Source organism: Thunnus thynnus, chromosome 9 (assembly GCF_963924715.1).
Source record: "Thunnus thynnus chromosome 9, fThuThy2.1, whole genome shotgun sequence".
NCBI lineage: Eukaryota > Metazoa > Chordata > Actinopteri > Scombriformes > Scombridae > Thunnus > Thunnus thynnus.
In genome coordinates, this window is record NC_089525.1 from 20,331,777 (window position 1) to 20,356,998 (window position 25,222).

Consider the following 25,222-nt stretch of genomic DNA (forward strand, 5'->3'; position numbering starts at 1 on the left):
AACTAAAAATATCACCATGAATTTCTGATGCTACAATAAAAAAAAGTTTCTTTTTTGTAAATGCATATGCGCTGTGACGCTAAATGTGCAACTGCAGAATGCACATTCCTCACAAACAGGCAGGGTCAATGGGATAATGGATGTCGGTCCACATGGCAAACAGCATGTTGCTACCAGGAGGAGGCCCTTTTATACACACACACACACACACACACACACACACATACACACACAATCACGCTCATGCTTGGACACAGAGGAAGTGTGAATGAGAGACATGTATACTGTACAGAGAGAGAGAGAACAGATACTTACATAAGGGCCTGCATCTAGTGAGTCTGCGTTGACGATGATGGGGGGAGGGTTGGCCTGTGAATATGAAGAGATACACATTATCTCAGTGTGCGAGGCTGGCAGCACACAGACGTAATGCGGTACACACACTATCACTTGGGAGCAAAGTGAACGGATGCCATGGGAACAGTCAGTGAGTCTCCTTGGGGCTGAGACTGGGGGGGGTGGGGTGAGGGAGAGGAGGGGAGGGAGGGGGTTGGGGGGGGCGTCGTTTGGAAGGTGTGAGGATTGAGAATGAGGACTGGGGCAGAGAGACCGCTGCTTATTAACAGCCACAGCGAGACGTCCTGCGGTCACCTCATAAAACAAACAGGCTTGTGTTGCAGCTGTTGGGACAATAATCTTATACCACGTCAGCCCCACCCTTTCACTTTCATTTCACACACTTACAAAAAACCAAAAAAAACAGCACGTAGTATAACATACAGAACGCATGATTTCATGGTTCAGTAATTACTTAGTTTATATGAAACAGAACTGTAAAAATACTGCGCAACATAAGTTAACCTATGTATGTTTAATTTAATTTATTATTAGATCAATGTGTTGAGCCAATATTGACCTTTTATCATTCATTAATATCAAAACACATTATCCACCACCTATTTGGTATTTCTAGTGCAGAAACAATTAGATTAATAATTACAACAGTTAGCAATTGTTAATCAATTACATTAACAAGTAGTTTAATTGAATTGTTGACTGACAGGAGATTACAGTTCTTCTCCACTACTTGCACATAATTCTTAAAATACATTACATACATACAAAACATTACAATACATTATTAAACCTCCAATTTCCCCACCAATATAAAGCATTAGTATCAATGGTATCAATACAGTCAACACACTTTACAAAAACCTTCTTACCAAAATCAAACATTACTACATAATTTTCAAACGCCCACCCTTACATAACACAAACTTACTATTATATTATACTGCTGTATACACACACACACACACACACACTTCCCATTTGAAACATATCTATCTAACACATGCTCTGAACATAGCACAGGTGGGAAATTTTTGGTACACATTTAGATTCTGCAGCATTTGTGTTTTGCAACATAAACATGGAGAAAAAAAGATGGAATAGAAAAGTGAAATAAAAACAGAGTCAGTAATACAGAGCATCAATTGTATTGTAACTCTTGTCTTCTGTTACTGGGGATCAAATGGAAAAGCTACAGTGAATCCAGTACAGTCGTACTATAAATGCAGCAAAGTTCAGGCAACCAGAAACCAAAGTATGTTCATCCTCAACCAAGATGCTGCTGCTTGCTGGATGTGGAGGAGTTATGTAAAGGCATGTCATCTAGCTGTTGTTGATGTTTTGACTTGTGTAAATCAAATACTTCACAACAAGACTTTAAGATGATATCATTACAAATCATATTTGGAGCATTTGTCGAGTAAAGGATGTGTAAGTGCTCTTGTGTAGTTTCAATTGCATTCTGAAGTTTTGATCTGATGGAAAATCACAGAGATTTCAGACTTTACATAGTGAAGGGAACACAAGCCCTGTTCATATTATTCTCATACAATCACAGTGAGAGTTGAATGGATGAAATGTCTTTAGTGCTGTGCAGACTTGGTTTAGAGATGAGGCACATTGTGTTTATATGCAGAAAATAATGTATAATGTAAGAAATGGAGAAAAACTGTAATCGATATAAATTCTGACAATTGATTAATTATTTAAATAATTCATTAAGAAAAATGACCAAACGTTTGCTAGTTCCACCTTCTCAAATATGCAGATTTATATCCTTATAAATTGACTATCAATAGTGTTTGAATTGTTGTTTGAACAAAACAAATAATTGATGTCACCTTGGGCTCTGGGAAATTATAATGGGCACATTTCTCTCATTTTTCCCAGGGAAAAACGCAAAATACCTGTTTACATCCTTGCAAAATGAATATCTTTGGGTTTTGGGCTGTTGGTCAGACAAAATTAGATCTGATGATGTCACACTGTCTTCTAGAAAACTGTGATGGGCATTTTTCACTGTTTCTGACTATAATTGCAGCCCTACTGGCAAACAGATTGTTTCATTTCTAAGGTAATAAATGCTGATGTCTCCTCTGCTACTTAATGATAACTGGGTCAACTACAAAATATATTAAAAATACAATTAATTATAGTATTATTATTTAGAATACACAACACTGACAATTCTTAAGTAATAAGTCTTTGTTCTGTGACATAAATGCTATTTTGTGGAAAACACTGATCACCCTGATTTCTTTGGGGGCTTGAAAAGCGTCAAATGTAAAATACAGATAACCTCTTGCCAATACAGATCCACGGTATCAGCCTTCATAAAACCCAGCTGAAGCCAAGTACAAGTGCTACACTTCAATTCAATTCTTTCACTTCAACTAACTTGCCAGCTCAGCTCTATTGTGCCACCTGGTGTTTCTTTCTCCACTTCTTTAGGCCTGCAGAGCGGCCGCAGAAGCTATGAGACCTCGGAGGAAAGCTGCCAGAGTGGAAACAGAGAAGCAGAAGTGTGAAAGAGGAGGCGCTGGTCGGTTTAGGAGCGAGCTCGAAGGCCGTCCTCTAGTTCAGCACACCGGGCTGTCTGCTTTTTATTGATTTGATTCAGCTGTGTGGGTGAGGGGATGCTGACAGCGCTGCTCGGGGACCTTACACTTCCTGAGGTCCAACACTGAGGAGAAAATCACTAGCTGTCTATCTTACCCCTACCCTCCCCCACCTCACCCCATCTCACCCTCTTATACCTCTGTCTTACTGATATATGCAGATACTGCCTGTGTCCAATCAGCTGACTCCCACTGAATCTGATCTTCCTCCTGAACCCTCATCATCTTATGCACATATACACATTTTTAATTATTTAAAATTAGATTTTATAAGTAAGTCATATTGTGTAATTTCCTTATATATTGTGAAAATGTCAATGAAAGTCTCACAGTCAGAAGTACATTATTATATTTACTATGATGAAGATCTGGGGAAAAACAATCAACATAATATCAATATAATGATTTCATGTTGTATTGAAACATAATAAATACCTTCTTTTTTCAGGGCTTTAGAGCTGCATTACATTTACAGTAAGTGATTGCATTTTCTGGAAACATTTGAGTGTTGTAGCAAAATGTAATAAACCTTGAACCATGTTACATGTATGTTCATCATATTCTTAATATTCATCATATTCTTGTCATTAAAATTATTTTTAAGGTGTTCACTAAAGCTCAAATAGTGATCCTTTTTATATTATATTAAAATTGAGGTATTTATTTAAAAAATATTAACATTATTACATTATTTGAATTTGATCACATTGCCTTGTGCTATTTTATTTAGAAATGTAAAACTCTCAATTGAACTGCCAGAAAAAACTACTAAAACATAATACAGATCACTATCATTAGGAGTGAAAAGAGTGGAAACATCTTTTATCATGTTATATGTAATTATAGAATATATATTATCATATATTGCTGGAAAAACAGTTTCAGTTGAGAAACTTTGTGGATAAAATAAGCAGAGAGAGGAATGTCTGTTTTTGTCTAATGCAGCAAATTAAATACCCGATTAGTCAAGTTACTTCATCACATGTATCACATAAATATCCAAAGTGGTCATAAAGCAGTGCTGTTCACTGCATTACAAAATTACCCACAATGGTGTAATACACCCAGTGACATTAAAGGAATAGCTATTATGGTATAAATTCTATGGAAAAATCTCTGGCGGTTGGCAAATATATCGCCAGCCAATTTTCTTTCAACCCTTTGGACATGCATACTATTAAAACATTTCTAAGACTACACTACTTAGTATTTAAAAGCCACTGTTCAAGGGTTTTCCATCAAGCTGCATGAGGATTGAAACTTGAAACACTCTCTTAAAAGATCTGATCCTTAATGAAAATCCTCCATCTCAAACTCTGCGCAGGTGTCGTTTCATTTCTCCAGTTCCTCACAGTTCTTATTGAGTATGTTTGCTGGTAATGAAGGCTGCCCTGCAGATAAACAGGAGCTGTAGATTTGACCTGCTCCACTCGGTGGTGATGTGATATGACTCTGGACAGCTGTGTCTGCAACCCCCCCAACCCCCCTCAACCCCTACCCCACCAAATCCCCTCCCCCCTCCCAGTCAGCACAATCGGGCCTTCGTTGTAATCTGCATATGGACTAACAGATGCTCCCGTCTGTGCTTGTGTTTGCACATTTCTCATCTTAAACCCAACTCTTAACACGCGCCCAAAATCCAGATATTTTAATAGTAAATGTATCATGGGTTTAGAAGTCAACAGCAGGCGCTTTAGTGAATGGAAACTGTAAACTCAGAAAACAAATGTCCATACAGCAAGCAGTGCACAAGGCAGGGATGAAACGCAGCCTGAGGGCAACACAGGGGAATAACATTGGCTACTGTTGTTCCTTCGTGACTGACAGACTAAGCTACTGAATCCGCATGTGACAAAACACACTTGTTACAGTATAACGCTTGCGGTGCTTATCATTAAGTATCATAGTGAACCAATGCTGCCCCAATGGGATCACTGAACCTACAAGTCCAGCTGAAAGACAATAAACCCATCAGTCTTATAAAAAAGTAGTATTATCCTGTTCTGGGATTGCTGCGTAATCCCTCTAACTGAATCTCACTTAACAAGCAAACAAAAAGGAATAATGGACGATAATCTCAACACGAGTTTGTTTAACATTTAGCAATTTACTCAAGTAACTCAGATTAGATTGGATTACCCATCCCTTCTTGGGACTGTTGGTCACTTGCTCTTACCTCAACGCTAATTTGCTGTCCAGAGGAGGAATTTAAGGCTATAAGATCTGACTGCTACTGAAGTTTATGACATATATTTCAGTGTCTGTGCTATAACAGGCCATCAGGGAACAAGCAGGGGACAAACACTAATTTACATCATCTGTATGGGATACTTTGATGGGAGGCAGGCTAAGGATGACAGAGGTCAACCCAAGAAGGGATGGGAATGTCTGTCTGTGTGTTACACATGAATGTGGGTCAGGGAACTCGAAGTGGTTCAATAGGTGAAGCAGTTAAAAGTAGCAGATGTTGTAAAATGCCAGAGCTGTAGACTTGGACTTGAGTCAGACCTAAAACAGCTATAATCGATTCTATTCTATAACAATGGATCGAATGATGAACACAAATGTGATGTGAAAGGTTTGCTTGTAGTGACAAACACACAGAGAATTTCTCCCTCAACATTGTGCAGTTCCCCTAAGCTCCACAGAGCATTTGAGTGTGTTTCAGCTCATTGTTTTGGCTTTTCAGCCCACAACTTTACTGTTTTGATTCACTTACTGCTTTTATGGCCTCATTTCTAGCAGTAGGCAGACGTTTTCAGCAAAGAGGCTCTAAAAATCTACCTGCCGAGCACCAAGCGGCAGACAAAGTTAGCAACTAGTTGGTAAACATAGTGGAGGATTTAGCAGCTAAAGAGAGAGATGTTTCTGTCAGGAGCTGGTGGAGACCAAAACAGGGCTAAAAGGAGAGTGAATATTGGACATTTATCTGGTGGTCAAAGCACAAATCCAAAGGAATGCTAACGTCGCTCCATATATGCTGGATGTGTAAAAAGGGCAACTGTTCGCTAACACGTTGAAGCATGACATATTAATTAATTGAAATGACTTGGTCTCATCTAAGTAAAAACACATTTAAGAGCTTAGAAAAGATTGTATCAATTAAATGATCATCATTCAGACACCTGAAAGATTCGACTATGAAAACCTGAGACTTGACTTGATATTTGCTTTGTCAAGAGAGGAGATGTGGACAGAAAAGATTTAAAAACACCTCTGTATAGTATGTGTGTGACTGACAGATATTGCGGAAACTGACCCGATCTGGATATGATTATCACAAAATTCCCCTTTTCGTTTTCATTTTCATAGACGGCTGTTGCTCTTCACCTCTGCAATGCAGAGTTCAGGGTTTGTAGCTTTGAAACTATGAACATTCATACAGACAGGCTGCGACATGGAGGAAAGTGAGCATACTGGACACAAAGACCTCATGCACACACAATGACAATGAGTCCAGACTGCTTCCCCAGCATGAGAGCATTACAACAAGTCCCCGCTGACCACCAGGAGTGATGAAAATTCACTCGCTACAGAGCTTTCTTTCTCCGACTCCCTCTTCTCATTCATCCATCTGTTCATAATAGTTCTACTTTTTTATTCATCAATCTATCATCTTGCTCTTCTGTCAGTTTAGATTGTGTGTCTGTCTTCTTGTCTCTCAGCATCATAGTGGATGTGTATCATGTCCTGGCGCTGTTGGACCACACAACACTTACTTGGCTGCAGACCCTCGGGACAGTAAAGCTACAAAGACTCCCACTGAACCTTGGCAAGTGCAGGGCACAGGCTTCATCCAAATTGTTAAATAATCAATGTGTTCCCATGGTAACCGGTGCTCGCACGGTATTGGCCGGCAGGCCCACTTAGCCACCTCCCCCTGCTTCACCTCTCAGGGCTCTCACTGCAGTTTATGCGGCTCTGTTCTCGCACATGCCTGGCCATGGGCTGGATGTGCCTGACTGCTTTCAGTGCTGCCTGTCCACGTCACACACACACACACACACACACACTCCTTCTTCAATCCATATGTCATGAGTTAAATCGAGAGAAGCTGCGTTCAAAAATGACAATATGGCTGCAAGTCAGGAGGACTGATTTGACTAAGTATCACACATTTTTATGTGTTGAAAGATATGAATCCTGATCATTAGAGGCACAAATACATCAGCTGACAGCCACTTTGATATGACCATACTGTATTTGATAGCAGATTGTTTGTGAGGCAAACATAAATTGCATATATATCATATATAAATCATACATATTTCACAGGTCTAAATATAGTCGGACACCGCTTCTCTTTAATGAATATGGTGATGTATGTGGTAAATAATTGGCCAGAAAGCTAGAAACTGCAGATAGTCAACACTGACACAAACATATTTTTAAAAGTCGTAGATCATTTTATTATTATTATTATTTTGGTATATCCTGCATAATGTGTACACCTGTGGATGCCTCTGCATCACTGCCGATGACAATGATGTTGCACCTCAGGAAAGTTAAACCCTGGCTGCTCTTCTTCTACCTGTCAGCATAACTTTAGGTGTTTTCAAACCCTCAGCTTCCTCGCAGGTAGAGTGGAAGGGAAGAACAAGAGGGTTCAGCATGTGCACAGCGACGGCGTGCTGACAAGGCAATAACCCCTTCCTCCTTAGCAAACATTTCCACATCAGTTCCTCTCTCGCCGGGCACACCGACATGGCAGCTCAGTCTCCAGTGGTGACATCGCAGTGAAATATGACAGTCAGCCCCGCTCAGATGATGCACCCAGTCAGTCAAATGATATAGCCAATGCTGAAGGAAGCTCTTCCTGGAACTAAAGTCAGAGCTAATAGCAGATAGGGAAACAAGCTGTGCTATGATGTGCTTATGTTAACTAAAAATGTAATGTTCCTTTGGTTTTCTGATGCCTCTAGTGGTACAGTGTTTACGTTTTCCTGCAGAATGTGGGATGAGAGACGCAGTCAGCGGTGCTGCTCTGATCCTCTGGCTCTCATTGGCCTCTCGTATGCCACGCTGCAGTCCAATCAATACCTACTCAATTACCATGCACCCAACATCTCATTCACGCTGTGGCCCCTTGTGCCGGAGGGAAGAGGGAAGGAGAGAAGCAAGGTGAGAGACAGAGCCACAGGATGGATGGAGCAGAGAGGGATGAGCACATGACAGCGAGAGATGTTTTACTCGCAGACGCTGTCGAAACTCAGTGCTGCATTCTTTGTCAGGAACAAAGGCGGAATAACGAGATGTAATAAAGAAAATCCCATAGCGGTAAAGGTCAACTGCTCCTTCTCTCCTGCTACAACGCCAGCTGAATCCAGGCGTTCATTTCAATGAGGCAGCCACAAGGAAATTAATTAGTTCAAACATAAAACGGCCCCATTAAAGGCTCAAAGTTTTTTGATTTGATGGCTATGATTGAGCATTGTGACTATGTTGCCCCCCCCCCTCCAAAACCCTCCCAACACACACCACAGAGGCACATTCATGAAACCATAATTAATAGCCCGTCACAGCTGTCAGCAGCAGCGCTCTTTCCTCATCTTTATGTAATATTACAAAAGCATGCTCTGGCTTACCTCTCTGTCATGCTGAGCAGCTCCAAATGAGAGCTGGCTAGTTTGACCTTCACAAGTGCAGCCACAGAGGGAAAAGTACTTAGTGTAACGAATATTCATAACAGTGTTGCTCGAGAAGGCCTTCTACAAGTCTGCTGACAATCGATTAGGGTTGAACATGAGAATGTCTGTGTGTGTGTGTGTGTGTATGTGTGTGTGTATGGGCTTGCTGTGCTTTAATCTTGATGTATATATCTTATGCGGGCAGGTGGAGTGTGTGTACTTACAGGACTAGAGCTTGTGGATAACTAAGTATTGTCATTTATCTGCTCTCAGTGGAATCCTATCATTCAACAAATTTCTGTTGTCCAACGTAAAAATTTAGAGAGCTGTGGCGTTCTGCTGGCCAAGTGATTGAGACACATATCATATACAGTAACTGCAATGTCTCTGGTTTAATGCTGATGGGAAACTTTTTTGCATGGCTTTCTCTCCTGCCCATGTTTCCTGTATACTGACAATAACAGCTAAAAATGCCCCCCCCCAAAAAAATTGTTTTGGAAGAGTTTGGTCGCATGAACTGCATAACAGTGTAACTGTGACTATCAGTTTGATGATTGAATCTGATTTTGCATAAATTTGCCAAATCATGATATATATCCACATAAACTACCCTTTTTAATATCATGATGATAATTTAAACCATAACCATTTTTATCATCTCTAGGGCAGCAACTAATAGGATTATTTTTATTTTGAATAACCCTGCAATTCATTTTTGATTAGTGTTTGATTGTTTAATTGTTTAATTGATAAAATCTAAGAGAAAGTGAAAGTGTTCAAACTGCTTGTTTTGTCTGATCAACTGTCCAAAACCCCAAAAATTTTCAAATGTACAATTATATAAAACTGATGTGAAATGATGTAAAATTGAGAAAAGCGGCAAATCTTCAGATTTGAGAAAGAGGAAGCAGTGAATGTCTGGTGTTTTAGTTTGATAAATAACTTGAATCCACTGACTTGATTATCCAAATTATTGCCAAGTAATTTCATGGCAATTGATTAATAGATAAATGGACTATCATTTCCCTTTTTCAGCACTGCCCCTCATGGCCACATTGAATTGTTTTGCTAAAGATGTTCATTGTGATAATATAAACCTTGTTATTATTCTTTAAAATCCAGATTCACTGCTTCATTAGTTACTGTCCACTGCTAATTTACATCAGTCACTGGTCTCACACTCAAACAGCCAACACCAAGACAAACCAACACTCAATCGCAAAGTAACAGCACTGGTGAAAGTTACCACATGTGCTGTGCTGTGCGTATATGTGTGTATGTGTGTGTGTGTGTGTGTGTGTGTGTGTGTGAGGCTCCTTAATGAAGGAAGCTTGTCATGTGTGAGTGTCATCAGTATGCTTCACATAATCCCGCCCCCACTGCTTCCTCTACATCAGAGGTCACTGCAGCATGTTACCTCACAGCTCTTGACTAGTTGCTACCCCTTGTTGCTAAGCTGAGAGAGCTGCTAAGCTTGTTCCTCTCTGGTGTTTTGGATCCTGTGCGGAGTACCGGTGACAGTGCACAACCACACACAACTGAGCGCTGCCATTTTGATGCTTTCACGACTGCCACGCTGCCTCCTCAGTCAACAGGGGTATATATTACTCATCTGCTGTGGTGTCTTGATGGAGAAAGTGGATTCTTTGGTTTTATTTATTTGAATGAATCTTCATTTTTTGGGGGCTTTGTCTGTGTTTGTGTGTGTGTGTGCTCTGCGTGATGCTGCGAGGAAGCTGATGGTGTTGCTGAGGTAACAGCCTCATTTTTGACATGACAAGGTGAGACGTTTCACCGTGCGAACAGCCACTCACAGACTCCAATAAAATATAGTGATTAATTTCCATGTTTTGAGATTATTTTCATCTTTGTTCAGAACACTGGAATAATTTTTTTGAGATGGTAAAAACTACAAGTTGCAGCAAGATGAGTGGTTGAGTGAGTTAGGAATTAAAGCTGCACAATATATTCCTTTCTTCCATTTAAAGTTTTTCGGGGGACGTTTTAGAGGGTAGAGGGTGTCATAAACTTTACAAATCCTACAAACTTATGATTTGTTATATAAAAATAAATAAGTAAATAAATAATAAGTAAATTAAATTCGTAAGTAGTAAGTAACTTGACTTGAATATATCAGTACTGATTGAGAAAGTGCACAAGTGCATTTCACTTTACATCTTAGTCTCTTGAAATCTTATAAAATATCATATTTCCAACTTGTAATCATAAAACAAGCCTCTTTCTAATAAAATGATGCTAAGCTACCTCCTTCCCCGACTCTTAACTCTCTCTTTATATCCCAAAATTATTGACTACAGGAAAGAAAGTAAAGTATCTCGCCACGGCTAAAAGGGATCCACATAAAAATTAACAATCTAAAACCAGAAAACACACCGGATGGTCTAAAATGCTCTGTACTTCTTGAACGAGAGCACTCTGCTCTGATTCACTTTAGTCACGTTCATTTTCCCTATTCCTTTCCTGAGCTCTCCAGAACACAATCTTCTGAGCTGCAATTAGACCCGTCCAGTTTTAGACTTTTTGTTTCCTTTAATTGGGGAACACTGGACTGTGATTCCGCTTCATGAACCCAACTACGTTTACTGCTTTAATCCGTCTGATGCATTTTACTGCAAAAAAGGAAAGGAAAATGTTTCTCTCATTTCCTTAACACGCCATTTCCACCACATGCCTCTACTCCAATCTTTCGTTCATTCATCCGTTTCCTGTTTCTTTAAATGTGACTGTAATTTTCTGGACATGAATAAATGGAAATTACTGTTCAGCTGGTATTGGTTCACAAATCAAAATCATGAGACAGTGATAAAACTACTGAGCAAATACAGACTACTTAGAGCTCCACTGTTAAAATAATATAGTGACAATAACAAGACTACCTTTGACCCAAAGCCCAATGAAAACAATTGGTCCCCACCTCCCAGGGGACCGAGCCTCTCTCTGCAGCAGCAGCAGAGATCCTCCTGTCATGGTTGAGGTTTCATGCTGTTCTATAAGCTCCACTCAGGAACGCCCACACATTCACATATCTCCATTCACTACCCTTGCCTGAGTTTTGGCTCACAATAAGTGTAGGTGTTGAAAGTGATGAAGAATTACAGTAAGTAGGACAACAGGCGAGGCAACAAAAACAAGAACCGTGCCTCTAGTTTCCCTGTGATAGTTATGAATACATGAGCACATTTATCCATATGTTGATGTATTTAGCGCCAAACAGCGTTTGTAGCACTTTGGTGATTGCCAAATCAATCTGCCTCCTGTTGAGGGTCCAGATTTGCCCTTCTTCTCTGCCCACCACGGGTTGTGTTCAGGCACGACACACAGACCTCTGAAGAACGCGTCACGGCCGAGATCAGAGCAGCCATCTTATTGGACTGGAGAGATGACACACACACACACACGCTGATCTGAAAACATTCAAACCTTTAAGGCTTTAAACAGAAACACAGGTCACCAGCTGGCTGCCAAAACACAAGAAACCTGTTCTGTTGGACTGTTATATTTGGACAAAATATATGGACTGTGGCCATGAAAATAAAACATGAATGCATTAAGATGTCAGAAAGCTGTCAGAATGAGTGCTTAAAATGAAAATCCTTCCTGAAACTGAAAAGGAGCTTAAAGGAATAGTTTTGACATTTTGCTTTCTAGTGAAAGTTGATGAGAAGATTGATATCATTCTCATGTTTGTCTGTCAAATACGAAGCTATAGCCAGGAGACAGTTAGCTTAGCTTAGCATAAAGACTGGAAACAGGGGGAAACAGCTAGCCTCACTCATTAGGAAGGTAACTAAATCCACCTACCAGCACATCTAAAGCTGAATCTGTACAAAAAAAGTATAAAAATGAAAAGTTTTACAGAGTGTTATGTACCATTAGACTTTAGAGGTGCTGGTACACTGTGATACATACTTTTCCCCTACATTCTGTAGACCCAAGAATTTATCAATGAAACCAAAAATTGATAACATTTAAACCAATAATGAGAATAATCATTAGTTGCAGTCCTTGCTCATTAAATATTGGCTTGAGTGTGAAGATTGCTGTAACAAAACAGAAACTTGCAAATTTGTAATGTAATACTATGTCAAATTTTATAAATCATATTTTTTCCATAAAATCTGTCAGCTTTGATTGTTAACAAAGCAACTCTGTTGCAATGAGATCCACACGCTTGTATGATAAAGTATTGCGTTGAGATTTATTTTAAACAAACAACATCATGAGATTAAAATGGGGAATGAAGTTTCAGGACGGATTTGTCCCTACTAAACAGTTGTGAACTGGATTAAAATTGCTTATCACTCAGTCAAAGTGTTCCACAGGATCAAAAAGAGAACATATGTACTTGACTTAATATTTCATCACATAATCAAACTCCAAAGATGCTTTGACAAGTGGATAGTATGTACAGTAATGTCTGTATATAAATCAAATCAAATGAGCAAAAGGCAGAAAATGTAATTCCTTGAAGAGGTCTACAGTTTAAATGACATACCAAACAACTAACTTTTGATTAACATTTGGACCTGGTTATACTAAGCATTAATTAATTTCTTCAACACATTTAGATCTTTGCTTGAATAAGAACAATAATTTTCTTGAATTCTCTGTGCGTGGACTGATGTCGCATCATTCCTCTCATTCAGACTCGCCCTCCGATCATTCCTGCCTGCTGAGATATTCTAGTGAGCATATGCAGAGCTTGGATTTGGCTGATTACATAATTGGAAATTTTAATGGTGAATATTAATCCACAATGGCCCATATTGGGTTTTATAAGCAGGCTGATCAGGATCTGCAGGCTCTCGGTAAGCAGCGGCAGTCGACCGACAATGAAGCTCTGGGTTGGAAGAGCTCTTTATATTACACAAGTGGCATGGCTGACACAGCAGAGCACCACTACAGTGTTCAATAGTGCTGCTCACCATATACCTACAGCACATTTTTAGTTGGTGTTCTACGTCATCGCAGATACATTTTACTACATATAAATAGATGGATTGTTCCTTGACTTGTACTCGTGTGTCAGACAAGTGCAGCAATCAAAAAGCTCTTGGAAATTCAGAAGCCTTTGGCCGCCTGCGTATCAACATTGCAGTCTGTGGGTAATTAGCTAGCTGAGCAGCAAAGCTACTGTGCAGCTCTGACTGAGCCTGCACCATGGCAACACACAGGGCCGTGTCTGAGCACAGGCTCCTCGCTGCCTTCCTTTCCTCTGCTTTCCTTTCCTTTCCTTTTCTCCCCCCTTATTTTTCTTTCCATTCCTCTTCCTCGTTCGCTTTATCCCCTTCTTTACTCCACATCTCTCATTTCCTCCCTTCTTTCTTTCTTTCTTTCCTTCCTTCTTTCTTTCTTTCTTTCTTTCCTCTTCCCTTCCCATCCTTTCATCTCCTCTCCTAATCATTCTCCCTTGCATCCCCTCCCCTCTTGCATCATCACGGCTCAAACTGACACAACTGAAAAGACACTCACTGGTTCACATTCATGGCGGGCTCTGCGTCGTTGCTTTCCTCGACATTCTCAGCACAGGACTGAGCACTTTTGTGACATATGACAATTGGTTGGACAGCGCAGCCCTGTCTCCTAAAAATGATGTTAAATAAATCACACAACCTATCTGAATTAGCCAAATATGTTTGTTGGAGACAGAGGTTTTTATCAACATAACGATAAAGCATTTTTATTCAATGTATCTGCAAAATGTTCACTGCCAATGTACTGTGTTGCAATAAATAAAGACATTTTAAAGAAACATTTTGGAATATATTCTTATTTGCTCGGCAAGTGTGAGATAAAGAGGGAGATACCACTCTCTTGCATGCGTGCTAAATATGAAACTAGGTTAGCTTAGCTAACAGCTATCCTGACTCTGTCAACAGTAAAAAATATCCACCAACACGCACATATTGAAAAATGAGATATAATGTGTTAATAGTAAGGTTTAGAGGTGCCAGTAGGTGGATCATTTTGTTTTTACAGCTGTTTCCTAATTTTTCTAGTCTTTATGCTAAGCTAAGCTAACCATCTCCTGGCTGTAGCTTCATACCATACAAACATGAGAGTTGTATCTCTCTTCTCATCTAGGTCTTGGCCAGAAAGCTAATAAGCGTACTCTCCAAAATGTTGGAATATCCCTTTGGTGTTTTAATGGTTTTTTCCACTCAAAGCACTTGGTTAGGGTTAGGTAAAGATGTTCAACTGAAATGAAAATCTTTTCCAACTCCCAAATTTCCTTGTCCGACAACGTCCCTAAAACCTCTGAGCAGTATAGGAACTTCACAGTTCCTGGTCTGGAAAAAAAGATTGAAAAGTAATTCAAAGAGCAAATTATATTTCCTCTAAAGAAAATCAGTAGTATTTTAACATATTTTGCAGAGTGGCTGCATTAATCCCATTTTCTGCACCATACGCTCATCCTTGGTATCAGCTTATACATTCTCAAACAAGATATTTTCACAATATCAATGCAGTTTGGTCATATTGATGATCAGCTAAACAGTTAACAATAATTAGAAGGTTCAATGGTGTGAACCCTTCGTCTGCGTGATCATGGACACTAACACTAAGAGATTTTTCTGCTACACTGTGGAGGCAACCAACCAATGTAGTTCAGAGTCCATTCAGCCCTGCAACATAGGAAGAGAAAATTGCATAAGATAGGGCAGCTTTTTGTTTTAAAACCCTTTATATACACTGCAGCAGAGCTCTAAACATGACACTGGTATTGCATGATGAAGTATTGTGATTTATTTCCAGCTGGCATGTAAAACACATTACACTACAACTGTCTGCTTTGTTCTTCTCTCACATGTTTGAACTTGTGGGACTTCAGATTGTTACACAGACTGTCTGTCTGTGTATCAGATGAATTTTTTAAAATGCTGTTAATGATAACAGAAAATAGGTCTACATTATATCTTTTAAAAAAATCACGGTAGCCAAAAGGATCTGTTTCACGGTTTATGTTTTTTTCTTTAGTTAACATTTGGGCTGTTCTCAGAGCTTTACAGCCAAGAAGGGAGTTTCTTTGTGTTCTGTGATGATTTTTTGGGCTACTGAGTGGATGTGCACAAATTATCCTGTGCCCTGACTCACTAATAAAGGCTTTATTTCACCATTTAGGCATGAAAACATGTTTTAAGTTTAAAGCTGAGATGCATTCAGCAAGACAAGAGAGTTTGTTAGTTAAAAAATCGCTTGCTTAACATGCAATTTCATACATTAGATATGTAGATTGCATATGAAATCATAATGTATCGTATGATACACCACAATATGAGTTTTTCTTTTTAGGTTCTAAGTGTTAGGTCAGAAAATGTACATATTTGAGAATTTAAATTCCATATTCTTCTAGGTGTATGTGCTTCTGCTGAAATTGTCTCAGATGTCATGGATATAAATTTGATTTTATCCATCTGACCCTGTTCTCATATCTGCCTATTGTCCCATGACAGTACTTTAATGTTGTAATGTTGTAACTTCAATGTTTAGTGTTTTTTCTTTACCACGCAGAATTGTCATATTAGATTACCTTGGTAGAACAAGGTACATACATTAAAAGAATCCCAGAATGAAGATGCTATTTAAACATATATGTCTTTCTGTTGGTTATTGGATACAAATCAGGATTTTAACAGATAACTGAGGATTACTTTATTGTAGCACATTCATATAGTACAGCACTCCACACTGACGCTGTCTGTCAGTCACACATGAACTCAAATATGCAAAACTTCTTTGACAGCAAGCCTAGACCATCACGACCGCCAACACAAAAAGCTTATACACCAAAACATAAAGATTATAACATCAGCTATGAATTAAGTTATTATTACTGTACTGGGCTTGAACCTGACCTGTTGGACAGTTAAAGTTGACTAACATAAATATGAGGTTTGAATTCTTTTAAGTAGGTTTGCTGCAGACAAAGTGTGTCTTGTTGGCCTGTGTCGAACATATACAGGTGAGTAGGAAACAGCCTGGCTGCACTATGAATAAGCAAACAGAAAAATACTTCACATACTTTCATAACAAGCACCAATCAAATCAACGACTGAATGCTGAATATAGAAGCTCCACTAATGCCTGCTAGATGCTCCGAGAAACAGAAAACTCAGTTTAAATAGAATTCATGGGACAAAAATCGAATTTTCTCTAGAAAGATATAGAAAATATTTTTTCCCACAAGCAATTAGGGTCTAAAAAGCTAATGGCATGTCACTTCAACTAGCATGTGTCCTGCAGGTGATTTCTTTATTTATATATTTTCTTACTGTTCACTTAAGAGGCTATGTGTTTGTTTGATTGACAGGTGTCTCAACCTATCACACTCAGTGGTGTTGGTTGCTGCTTTCCAAACAAACTGGCAAGATAGCAGCTAACAATAAATGTCGCTGTACAGCTTACTGCAAATGAGAGCATTTAAAATAGTAATCTACACAACTACTGTAAAGGCAATGACATAAGGAATAATTCAGATTCGGCTTGTATCGGGAAATGTTGTGTTACATTGCGAAGACATAACAAAAATGCACAGACACACAGAGGGAAACAAAAAGTAATAAATCCATAAAAGCAATTTCAAGGCAGAGATGTGCTATCAACAGTGTAATAAGATGTATGATATTAAGCTGGGATTGCTTGTATTGTTTATATCTGTGACAGGGTGAGGGCATGCTCTCTCTCTCTCCGTCTCTGGGATTGAGATGTGTGTTTCTGTTTTTCCAAACTCAGTGGGTAGATGGAGTAGATGTTCATTAATAGAAAATAATGACTGATAATAAACCGGGGGACATGTTTAAAGATCATCTATAGCTCTGTGTACATACAACAGACATATGTCTGGGTAGTGTTAGCTGTCCTCTCTACTTGTCAGCTCACTAGGGGGAAAAAACAAACAGGAAGTCCATGGCTGCCTCAATATATGCATACTGTCCGCTGTTCATATAGTAGTTGCAAATACAAAATGCAGCAAGTATGCCCTACTGGAGTGAGACAATGTTGTTTGTGCACATTAAAGAAGACTATATGTTTTTTCAAAGATCATAGAAATGAATGTTAGCTCAAACTTGATTTTTTTCTTCAAAATGTTTTGTCTTATAAAGTAATCAAGGGCTGCAACCACAGTGAAAGAGGCAAAAGCTCCCGAAATTTTTCCAGATTTGAAACATTACGTTAAAAGATAATTATGTCCTCCCAGTCAGCAGCTGGATCAGGAATTTGCCTTAAAACAAGTCACCAATAATCCCATTTATGTATGCACAAATCAGTGCAGACCAGGTCAAGTTCATCCTGATTATTACATTATAAACTAATTACTACTGACCAAACTGGGCCATCGATCATAACAGATCAGATGTTTAGCCGTCTTAAAGCACAACTAGACCTACATAAAAGGAACAGAAGTATGAGTTTGAGTGGTTTTTTACAGCCTGGTTCTCATTTTTGTAGTTTGGGTCATCATGCCTATTTCTTTTTATAACATATTACTGACATATTTAATTGTTGAGACATGGACCAAGATGTAAAACCTATTGGATTTGTGTCTATTTTTGTCTTCACTTGATATTTAAAAAAAGTGGTTCAGATAATTGGGGTAAAAAGAAGTTGGAATAAAAACCACACCACTCCTGCTTGTTTTCCATTGTGAACTGCACCGTAAATCAACTGTATGTTTTCCCTGAGGAATAAGGGGGAGACTTTTCACAGAAAATGGGAGAAATGGCTCACCTTTCTGCAAACAACGAGGATGCTATCTGGATATGGATAAATCAATACAGACAATGAGACAATAGACCAAGAAATGTATATCCCAGTTGGATCCAGTGCTTTGTTAATGTTTGTTTTCTCTTTCTTTTGTAGATATATTTTATTTGTTACAAATAAAAAAATGACAAAAAAAAGACACTGTATGTTAAGCTAAGTCCCCAAAAGCCCATTTTCCTGTAAGGAAACAGAGCTAGATATATACTGCATATCAGTGTGCCATTAAAGGTTTTCCAGCTAAAGATAAAACCACATTTTGGCACTGGTGGTCATGATCTCCACTATAAATCAAATTGTTGCTAGATCCAAATATGTGATTAGTTCTAAGAGATGCTTTTGCTGCATACAATTCTTACCAAACTCAGTCAGCTTTAAACAATAAGTTACAAGACATACATGTGGTATTCACTGCAAGCCCTGCATATGATATTAAACTGCATTAATCATACTGAAGCGCAGATCTGGAGTTGTTTGCCGCTGCAACATCCTCTCTGAATACTGCTCTACACCCGAAAATGAAGCCTTTGATTCGTACTATGTATGAAAAAAGAAAGAGCGGAGGAGGAGAAGGGCAGTGGAAGACAGGAGGGGGATGATAGAAATGAAGAACACTGAAAAACAACACACACACATGCACTCACTCACATACACACACATACACGCATACACATACACGCATGCACATGCACGCGCACACACACACACACACACACACACACACACACACAGAAATGATAGGCCAGACCAAATGGCTGAAGGGCTGCTTGGATAATGCATTAGACAGAGATGGCACTCAAACCAGCTACACATGGTAAGAAATGCATTGCTTTGCCAAATGTCCTCTACACACACACACACACACACACACACACACACACACACACACACACACACACACCAAATATTCAGTATCCTGTATGTTGATTTACCTGAAAAATATGAAGGTGGGTTCACTAATTGGAGCCGTACAACTTGATGTATGGCAGGATTTTAACTACCTGTGAACTAACAGTCACACATTAATGAATGAAAAATGAAACAGTTCACTATAAAGACTGGAAATCTTGCACCTGTGCTTTTCCTGCTTTGACATGTCACTTTTTTACCGCCAAAACAAAATGTAATATTCAAAAATGGTCGAGTAGCAAACATTTTGAAAGTGTCTGCTCAGAGTTGTAGTCTTGTTAACATGCTATTTCAACAGACAGTTCCTGATTTAATAATCATTTTGACATTTATAGACCGTATTTGATTTTTTGTTTTATTATTGCTTCATTTAAGCAAAGCTCTTGTACGATTATTATTATTAGCATTATTATTGTTTTTTATGTGTTTTCCTTTAATGCAAGGTGTCAGAGGAATAGTGTTTTGGTTTAAAGCTTGGGATAAGGATATATCTGAACTGGGACAAAACTTAGATTGGGATGCAATTTGGGATCATGTTACTGGTGCTTCGAAAAACCCAAATCATCAGTATATACATTTGAAATTTTGTCATAGAGCATATCTAACACCGACAATTAGACATTGAATTGGACTGGTACCTGAGCCATAATGCTCAATCTGCTCCCACGGAACCATTGGCTCTTTATACATGTTGTATGGGAGTGTCTGGGGGAAGGTTAGTAGTACCCTTGTAGATCTAACAGGGGTACAATTACCAATGGACCCTGCTATACATCTTCTATATGATGATTCCGACCTTTCACTTATGAAAAAAACACGCAAAGTCTGGCTGGCAGGCCTGACTGCAGCTAAAGAGATTGGAGTCCAGAGTTGGAAACCTCCTCATGACATTTCAAGTACTCACTGGTTTTGGAGCTTTTTGGACATTTCCTTCCTATGTGGACAAATTTGATATCTAACTTAAAGGATCTTCTAACTACATAAGGATGCTCTGTCTGTGTGGGTATTAGTATCCTGTTGGTTGGTGGAGGGGGATAGGGGTTGGGGAGATAGGGATGGAGGTAGAGGGGTAGTTGTGCTCCGGTTACACCAGACAAGTAAAAAAAAGACTTTTAAATAATGGCTGATTCTCCAATAATATCCAGCATGAACAAATAAAGGACTGTTACTAACAAAGGCTGGGTGAAAAACATTGAAGAGGTGTGAGATGACCTGGACTCTGATTCAGAATAATGTACATGTGCATAATGTACAACAACAGAGTCATGTACACTCACATCTCTGCTGCTTTGAGTTTCTCTTTTTAACAGAAACACTCTTTTCATTCTTCCAATCCATTCTACTCTACCGACTCCTTTTTTTGAACGATGTTAAGTTAAAGAAACTCAACACTTCTTGCAGATGTTTCAAATTAAAAATTAACCAGGGATGGAAAAGATAAATACTCTTTGAGGCTGTGTAAAGCTGTCAATGTGAAGCAACTTTGCAGGAAGTGCTGACTTTCATGGAAAGTAGCTAAACAGCGATAGAAAAACCACTAAATGAAAGTTATTGAATTAGTGAATAGAAACTGTATTTCTATAAGACAATAGAAACTGAGAGCAGACAGGACTCTGTTGTCGCATTGGTGTTGTGGAATTATACAACAACAGGTACATGGATGATGTTTTGAGTTTTTATTAGCAGCCAATTATAATGGGAGTAGAACAGAAAACAAGGAAGAAAGCAACATCTGTCATTTGTTTCAAATAAAGGAGAATTTACAGTAAGAAATTAAGAAAGTGGTCAGTACACAGATGCAAATATAGTAACTAATCATGTACATATACAGATATACATATTATCTTGCACGTAGTTCCTGATTTATTCTTTAGATGTTCCTTAGTTCTGTAACTACGCAGAATTTTGTGTGTCTTTACTGTAAAGTGTTACCAAAATACCAGCTGATATAATGGTTGAATAAAAGCAATAAAAGCACAAGCACTGTTGAAAGCACCCACACACCCCCACAAAAATGAAGAGGAGTCAGAAGGCTTAGGGACTAGCTCTTCACTGATATTGATTGTGATATACACATATTCCACGGCAGCATGTGGGTGATGGAGCTGGTGTACCCTGCAGAGAATGCTAAAACGAGACTAGCTAGCATGGTAGAGAGAGAGAGAAAAAAAAAAAAATCATCTCCTGTCATATCTGTACATACAGCCTGTCCCTCAGTGACATGTGATTCTTTTAATTAACAGCAACAGTGGTGTATCATTTAACTCTGCTGTCTCATTCCATCAAAGGCCCCGTGTCCCTCGCTTTTCTCTCCAACAGAAAATCTGATGCTTCCATCGCTGAATCAGGAGTCCGCTCTGCCCTGCACAGCACAGTCACATTTCTAGGCCAGTCGCTACTGTGATCAGCAAAAACCCCTAAATAAAACAAAGCAGGCAAGCAAACAAACAAACAGCGTTCCCCTCCCTTCTCCTTTCTTCTCTCCTCTCCTCCCCTGGCTGGCAGCGAGAGGCAGAGAGGGGAACAGGCGAGCTGATATGGGGCTGAGCCCTGGCAGGGCCTCTGACAATGACCATATGGATCACAGGGGCATGGCAGCCTCGGCTTCCAGCAGGACACACACCTCCACACACAGGATATGCAGCTTCGGGCGACTGCACCTGTAACACTGTACAAAAGCCTATATGCACACACATCACATGGCTGCTATAATGAGTAAACCACTTGAGCAGAAAACCGCGTTGGCACACAACACGTTCCTCTGAATCCTGCGTTTCACAAAGGACCTCCATGTTAAAACAATAAAGGCAGCCTCAGTCTGTGAATGCGAAGGTAAAGAACAACAGAGCGACAGAGCGGAGGGAAGTGTAGGAGGTGGGATTCAACACCACTCAGGTCCTGGGTCACCGCTACAGCAGCTCCACATCACAGATCAAGCTCTCCAGCTCCCATAATGGTGGCTCAGTTGTCAAAGTCTCTCGAGCACACTGACGTCAACGTCTGACTGGCTTTTTCTCAAGCGCTTGGTCCCTACCCCCTATTATAACGTATAAAAAGCAAACTTTTGTCAAAGTGCACATAAATATTGCAGTGCACCTTGTCTCCCTTGTTTTGTATTGCATTTCCCATGATTCACCACCCTCTCTTTACCCCCCAAAATCTCATGGGTCTGGAACACTTTGTTTTTAGGTAAAGGTCTGTGTCAGGCATGGGTGTGTGTGTGTGTGTGTGTGTATACTGTATGTTTGTGTGTGTGAGAGAGAGACAGGCAGGCGCAGAAGGGTAGATATGATGTAGGAGGTTCACTAGCAGACAACTGAAATTGAATTATGTGCTCTGAATTTGTATGAGATCAGTAAAATGGAATGTTGGCATCTGAATCATAATTTTTGTGCCCGTCTGAAAAGCTGAAATTGCTGAAATACAGTTTTTCTAAAAATCACTTCCAGTGTAATTGAAAAAATGTTTCAAATTTAGTGTTTTATGCAGTGTACATTTGCAAATACCAAAGCCGTGAGTGCAAAGAGATAAAATAATTTTCTTGGCTGAACTGAATATCTAATTTTTTATTCCGTCTCACGTTTATCAAAACATAACAAGTTAACCAACATGTAATATTTTTTCTCCTTTTGCTATCTCAACATAATGACTTTTTGGCAAGAAACTGTGGATTTGGAATGTTGAACGTGCCGGTTTGTTTTACACTTAACAGCCATTTTGAAACTATTTTCAGTTAGACAGTATTGGCTTCAACGCGCTTGAAAATTGTCAGAGCTTATTAAGATTATAGAGAAACTACATTGAACTGGATCTTATTGCCTGAATCTTTTCTTTGCAGACACAAGGCAAATACAGATCACACATGAACGAAGGCTGTGGAACTAATTTTTCATAAAATCCACTTATTCTGATGACTGTAGCTGTTTAACAACTTGAAACTACCAGACAGCTGTTCACAGTGTCACATTATTTTAAACGTTATTTTAAAATTGCTGGGCACAGTTTGAAAGAACACTTTCAGTACAGGTAATTGCAAAAATATTGGTAATAATTGATAATAATGCTTTGCAGTATGGTTAACCACAGAGTTATGTATATCCCTAAAAAGAAATACATTAGCCAATAGTAGATTTGTCCTGTTTGCCCAAAATGAAATTCTGGTGATGGTCGTGTGCATTTTTTTGCCATCAGGAACTAACAATACAGTGTTTAAGAAGTCACTGTGACACACACTAAGCTTATTGTCTCCTAAACAACAGTGTGCATCTAGAGAAAGCTGGAGGCACCAACATTAGCTTTTTTTTTTTTTTTTTTTTAGCTCTTTTGCATCTCCTGTCCATTTTAGTGTGGTCTGAAGTAATCAAAGCTGCAGATGAATAAACTGAATTAAATTTTCCGACATCACATTACATGGTTTCAAACTCAAATTCTTTAAACAGTTGCTGCAGATTAAGGCAGATAATGTGTAAGTTTGTGGGCTAGTTGCCATAATGTACCACAGAACCATAAGAGCACTGTCTGTAACATTTTTCAAAACATTTCACATTGTTTAGTTGAATACAAGGTTTGAGTTTAAGTAGCCTGTAGGCACATTTCAAAGAGTAATGTTGGGGTGAGTGTGGGACAGAGGGAGAGGGATAGCATGACAAGCTTTTGTCCTCAGATAAAATGTCAATCTGATGCCAGCATAATGCTGAAGCTTACGAGTGATGTCATAGGAATTCTGACATCAGAGGCGTGCTGACATCACTGGCGGGGTAGGAGTAGACAATAAAATAATGATGCTTTTTTACTATTTTTGTGCTTTATGATATTCTTTCAGAATTGTTGAAATTACTGGCATACGATATTATGTTTCATTACACAGAAGACTAAACAATGACCTCTTGTTTCTATTTAATTCAGTAAATGTACAATTGTTCACTTAGCACTACGACTGCAATTGCAAACACCTACTTACGTATCATATCTCCATATCTAATACATCCAATAAAGAAAAGTGTAAAAGAGGATTTTGGAACATACACATACACAAAAAAACCCCCAAATCAGTCAGTAAAACCTGAAGTCTGAAATCTCGGATCCCTGCAAAAAAGAGAAGCACATCATAGACTCACTCACATCCACAGCAACGAGTACCAACGCTGGATTAAAGAAGTAACAAGAATCCAAAAATGCAGCCAGTGGACAGTAATCTGGGATTAAGGGGCCGACCAACTATCCCACACCTGTCCTGATCTGACAACAACTGAAATCAGCGTCTGTACACTTCTGGCAAGACAGAAACATGACCAAAATTATGAAGGTAAACAAACAACAAATGTTAACTAACAAGAAAAATCTCTTCTTTCAGGATGTCCTTATTTCTAGAGGTCAAGGTTATCCGGCTTTAGGAGAACTCTTTTCATGAGTACACTTGGTCAGGGAAGATGGAGGACTGTCTGGTCCTCTCAAGAAAAACACAGCTCCATCCATAACATCAGACCAAACGTCTTATAGCTAACCATGTCTTCATATTTGTCTCCATTCTTAAGTTTCCTCTGCAGCGCTCACCTGTTACAGTAAACTTTAAAGGTATTTACCCTGTTATTGAACTAAAATATCCTCTCTATCATCTTCCTTTTACTTTGGTCACCATCATAAGGGGAACCCCAAACTGACTCATCAAGACTTTTCTATTAGAGAAAGAAATATTAGCCAATGAGAGTGCCGACATGAGATGTTTTACACTAAATATGCAAATTTAATCTTCTTCTTTTAGAGCACTTGAAACAACTGTGCAATAATTATGTGTCAGAGTGGACTGAATGTATTGACAGGAACTGCACCTGCAGGTGTAATGAAAATGTCATCCATCTTGGAAGAACCAGATTTTGAAAGAAAATGTATGGATATGCTGAATGCCGTTTCATTCAGATCACATATCTCTTG

At 39.0% G+C, this 25,222-nt stretch overlaps 1 protein-coding gene across 6 annotated transcripts in view; it reads right to left on the reverse strand.

Annotated features, from left to right (window-relative positions):
* The window catches only part of dlg3 (discs, large homolog 3 (Drosophila)), an 83,633-nt gene that overhangs the window by 32,251 nt on the left and 26,160 nt on the right, over positions 1 to 25,222 (reverse strand). For all 6 annotated transcript variants that reach the window (XM_067599571.1, XM_067599572.1, XM_067599570.1 and 3 more), the window contains one exon: positions 316 to 369. In XM_067599571.1, coding sequence (XP_067455672.1) covers positions 316 to 369 — 54 coding nt within the window. The remainder of the gene's footprint in view (positions 1 to 315; positions 370 to 25,222) is intronic.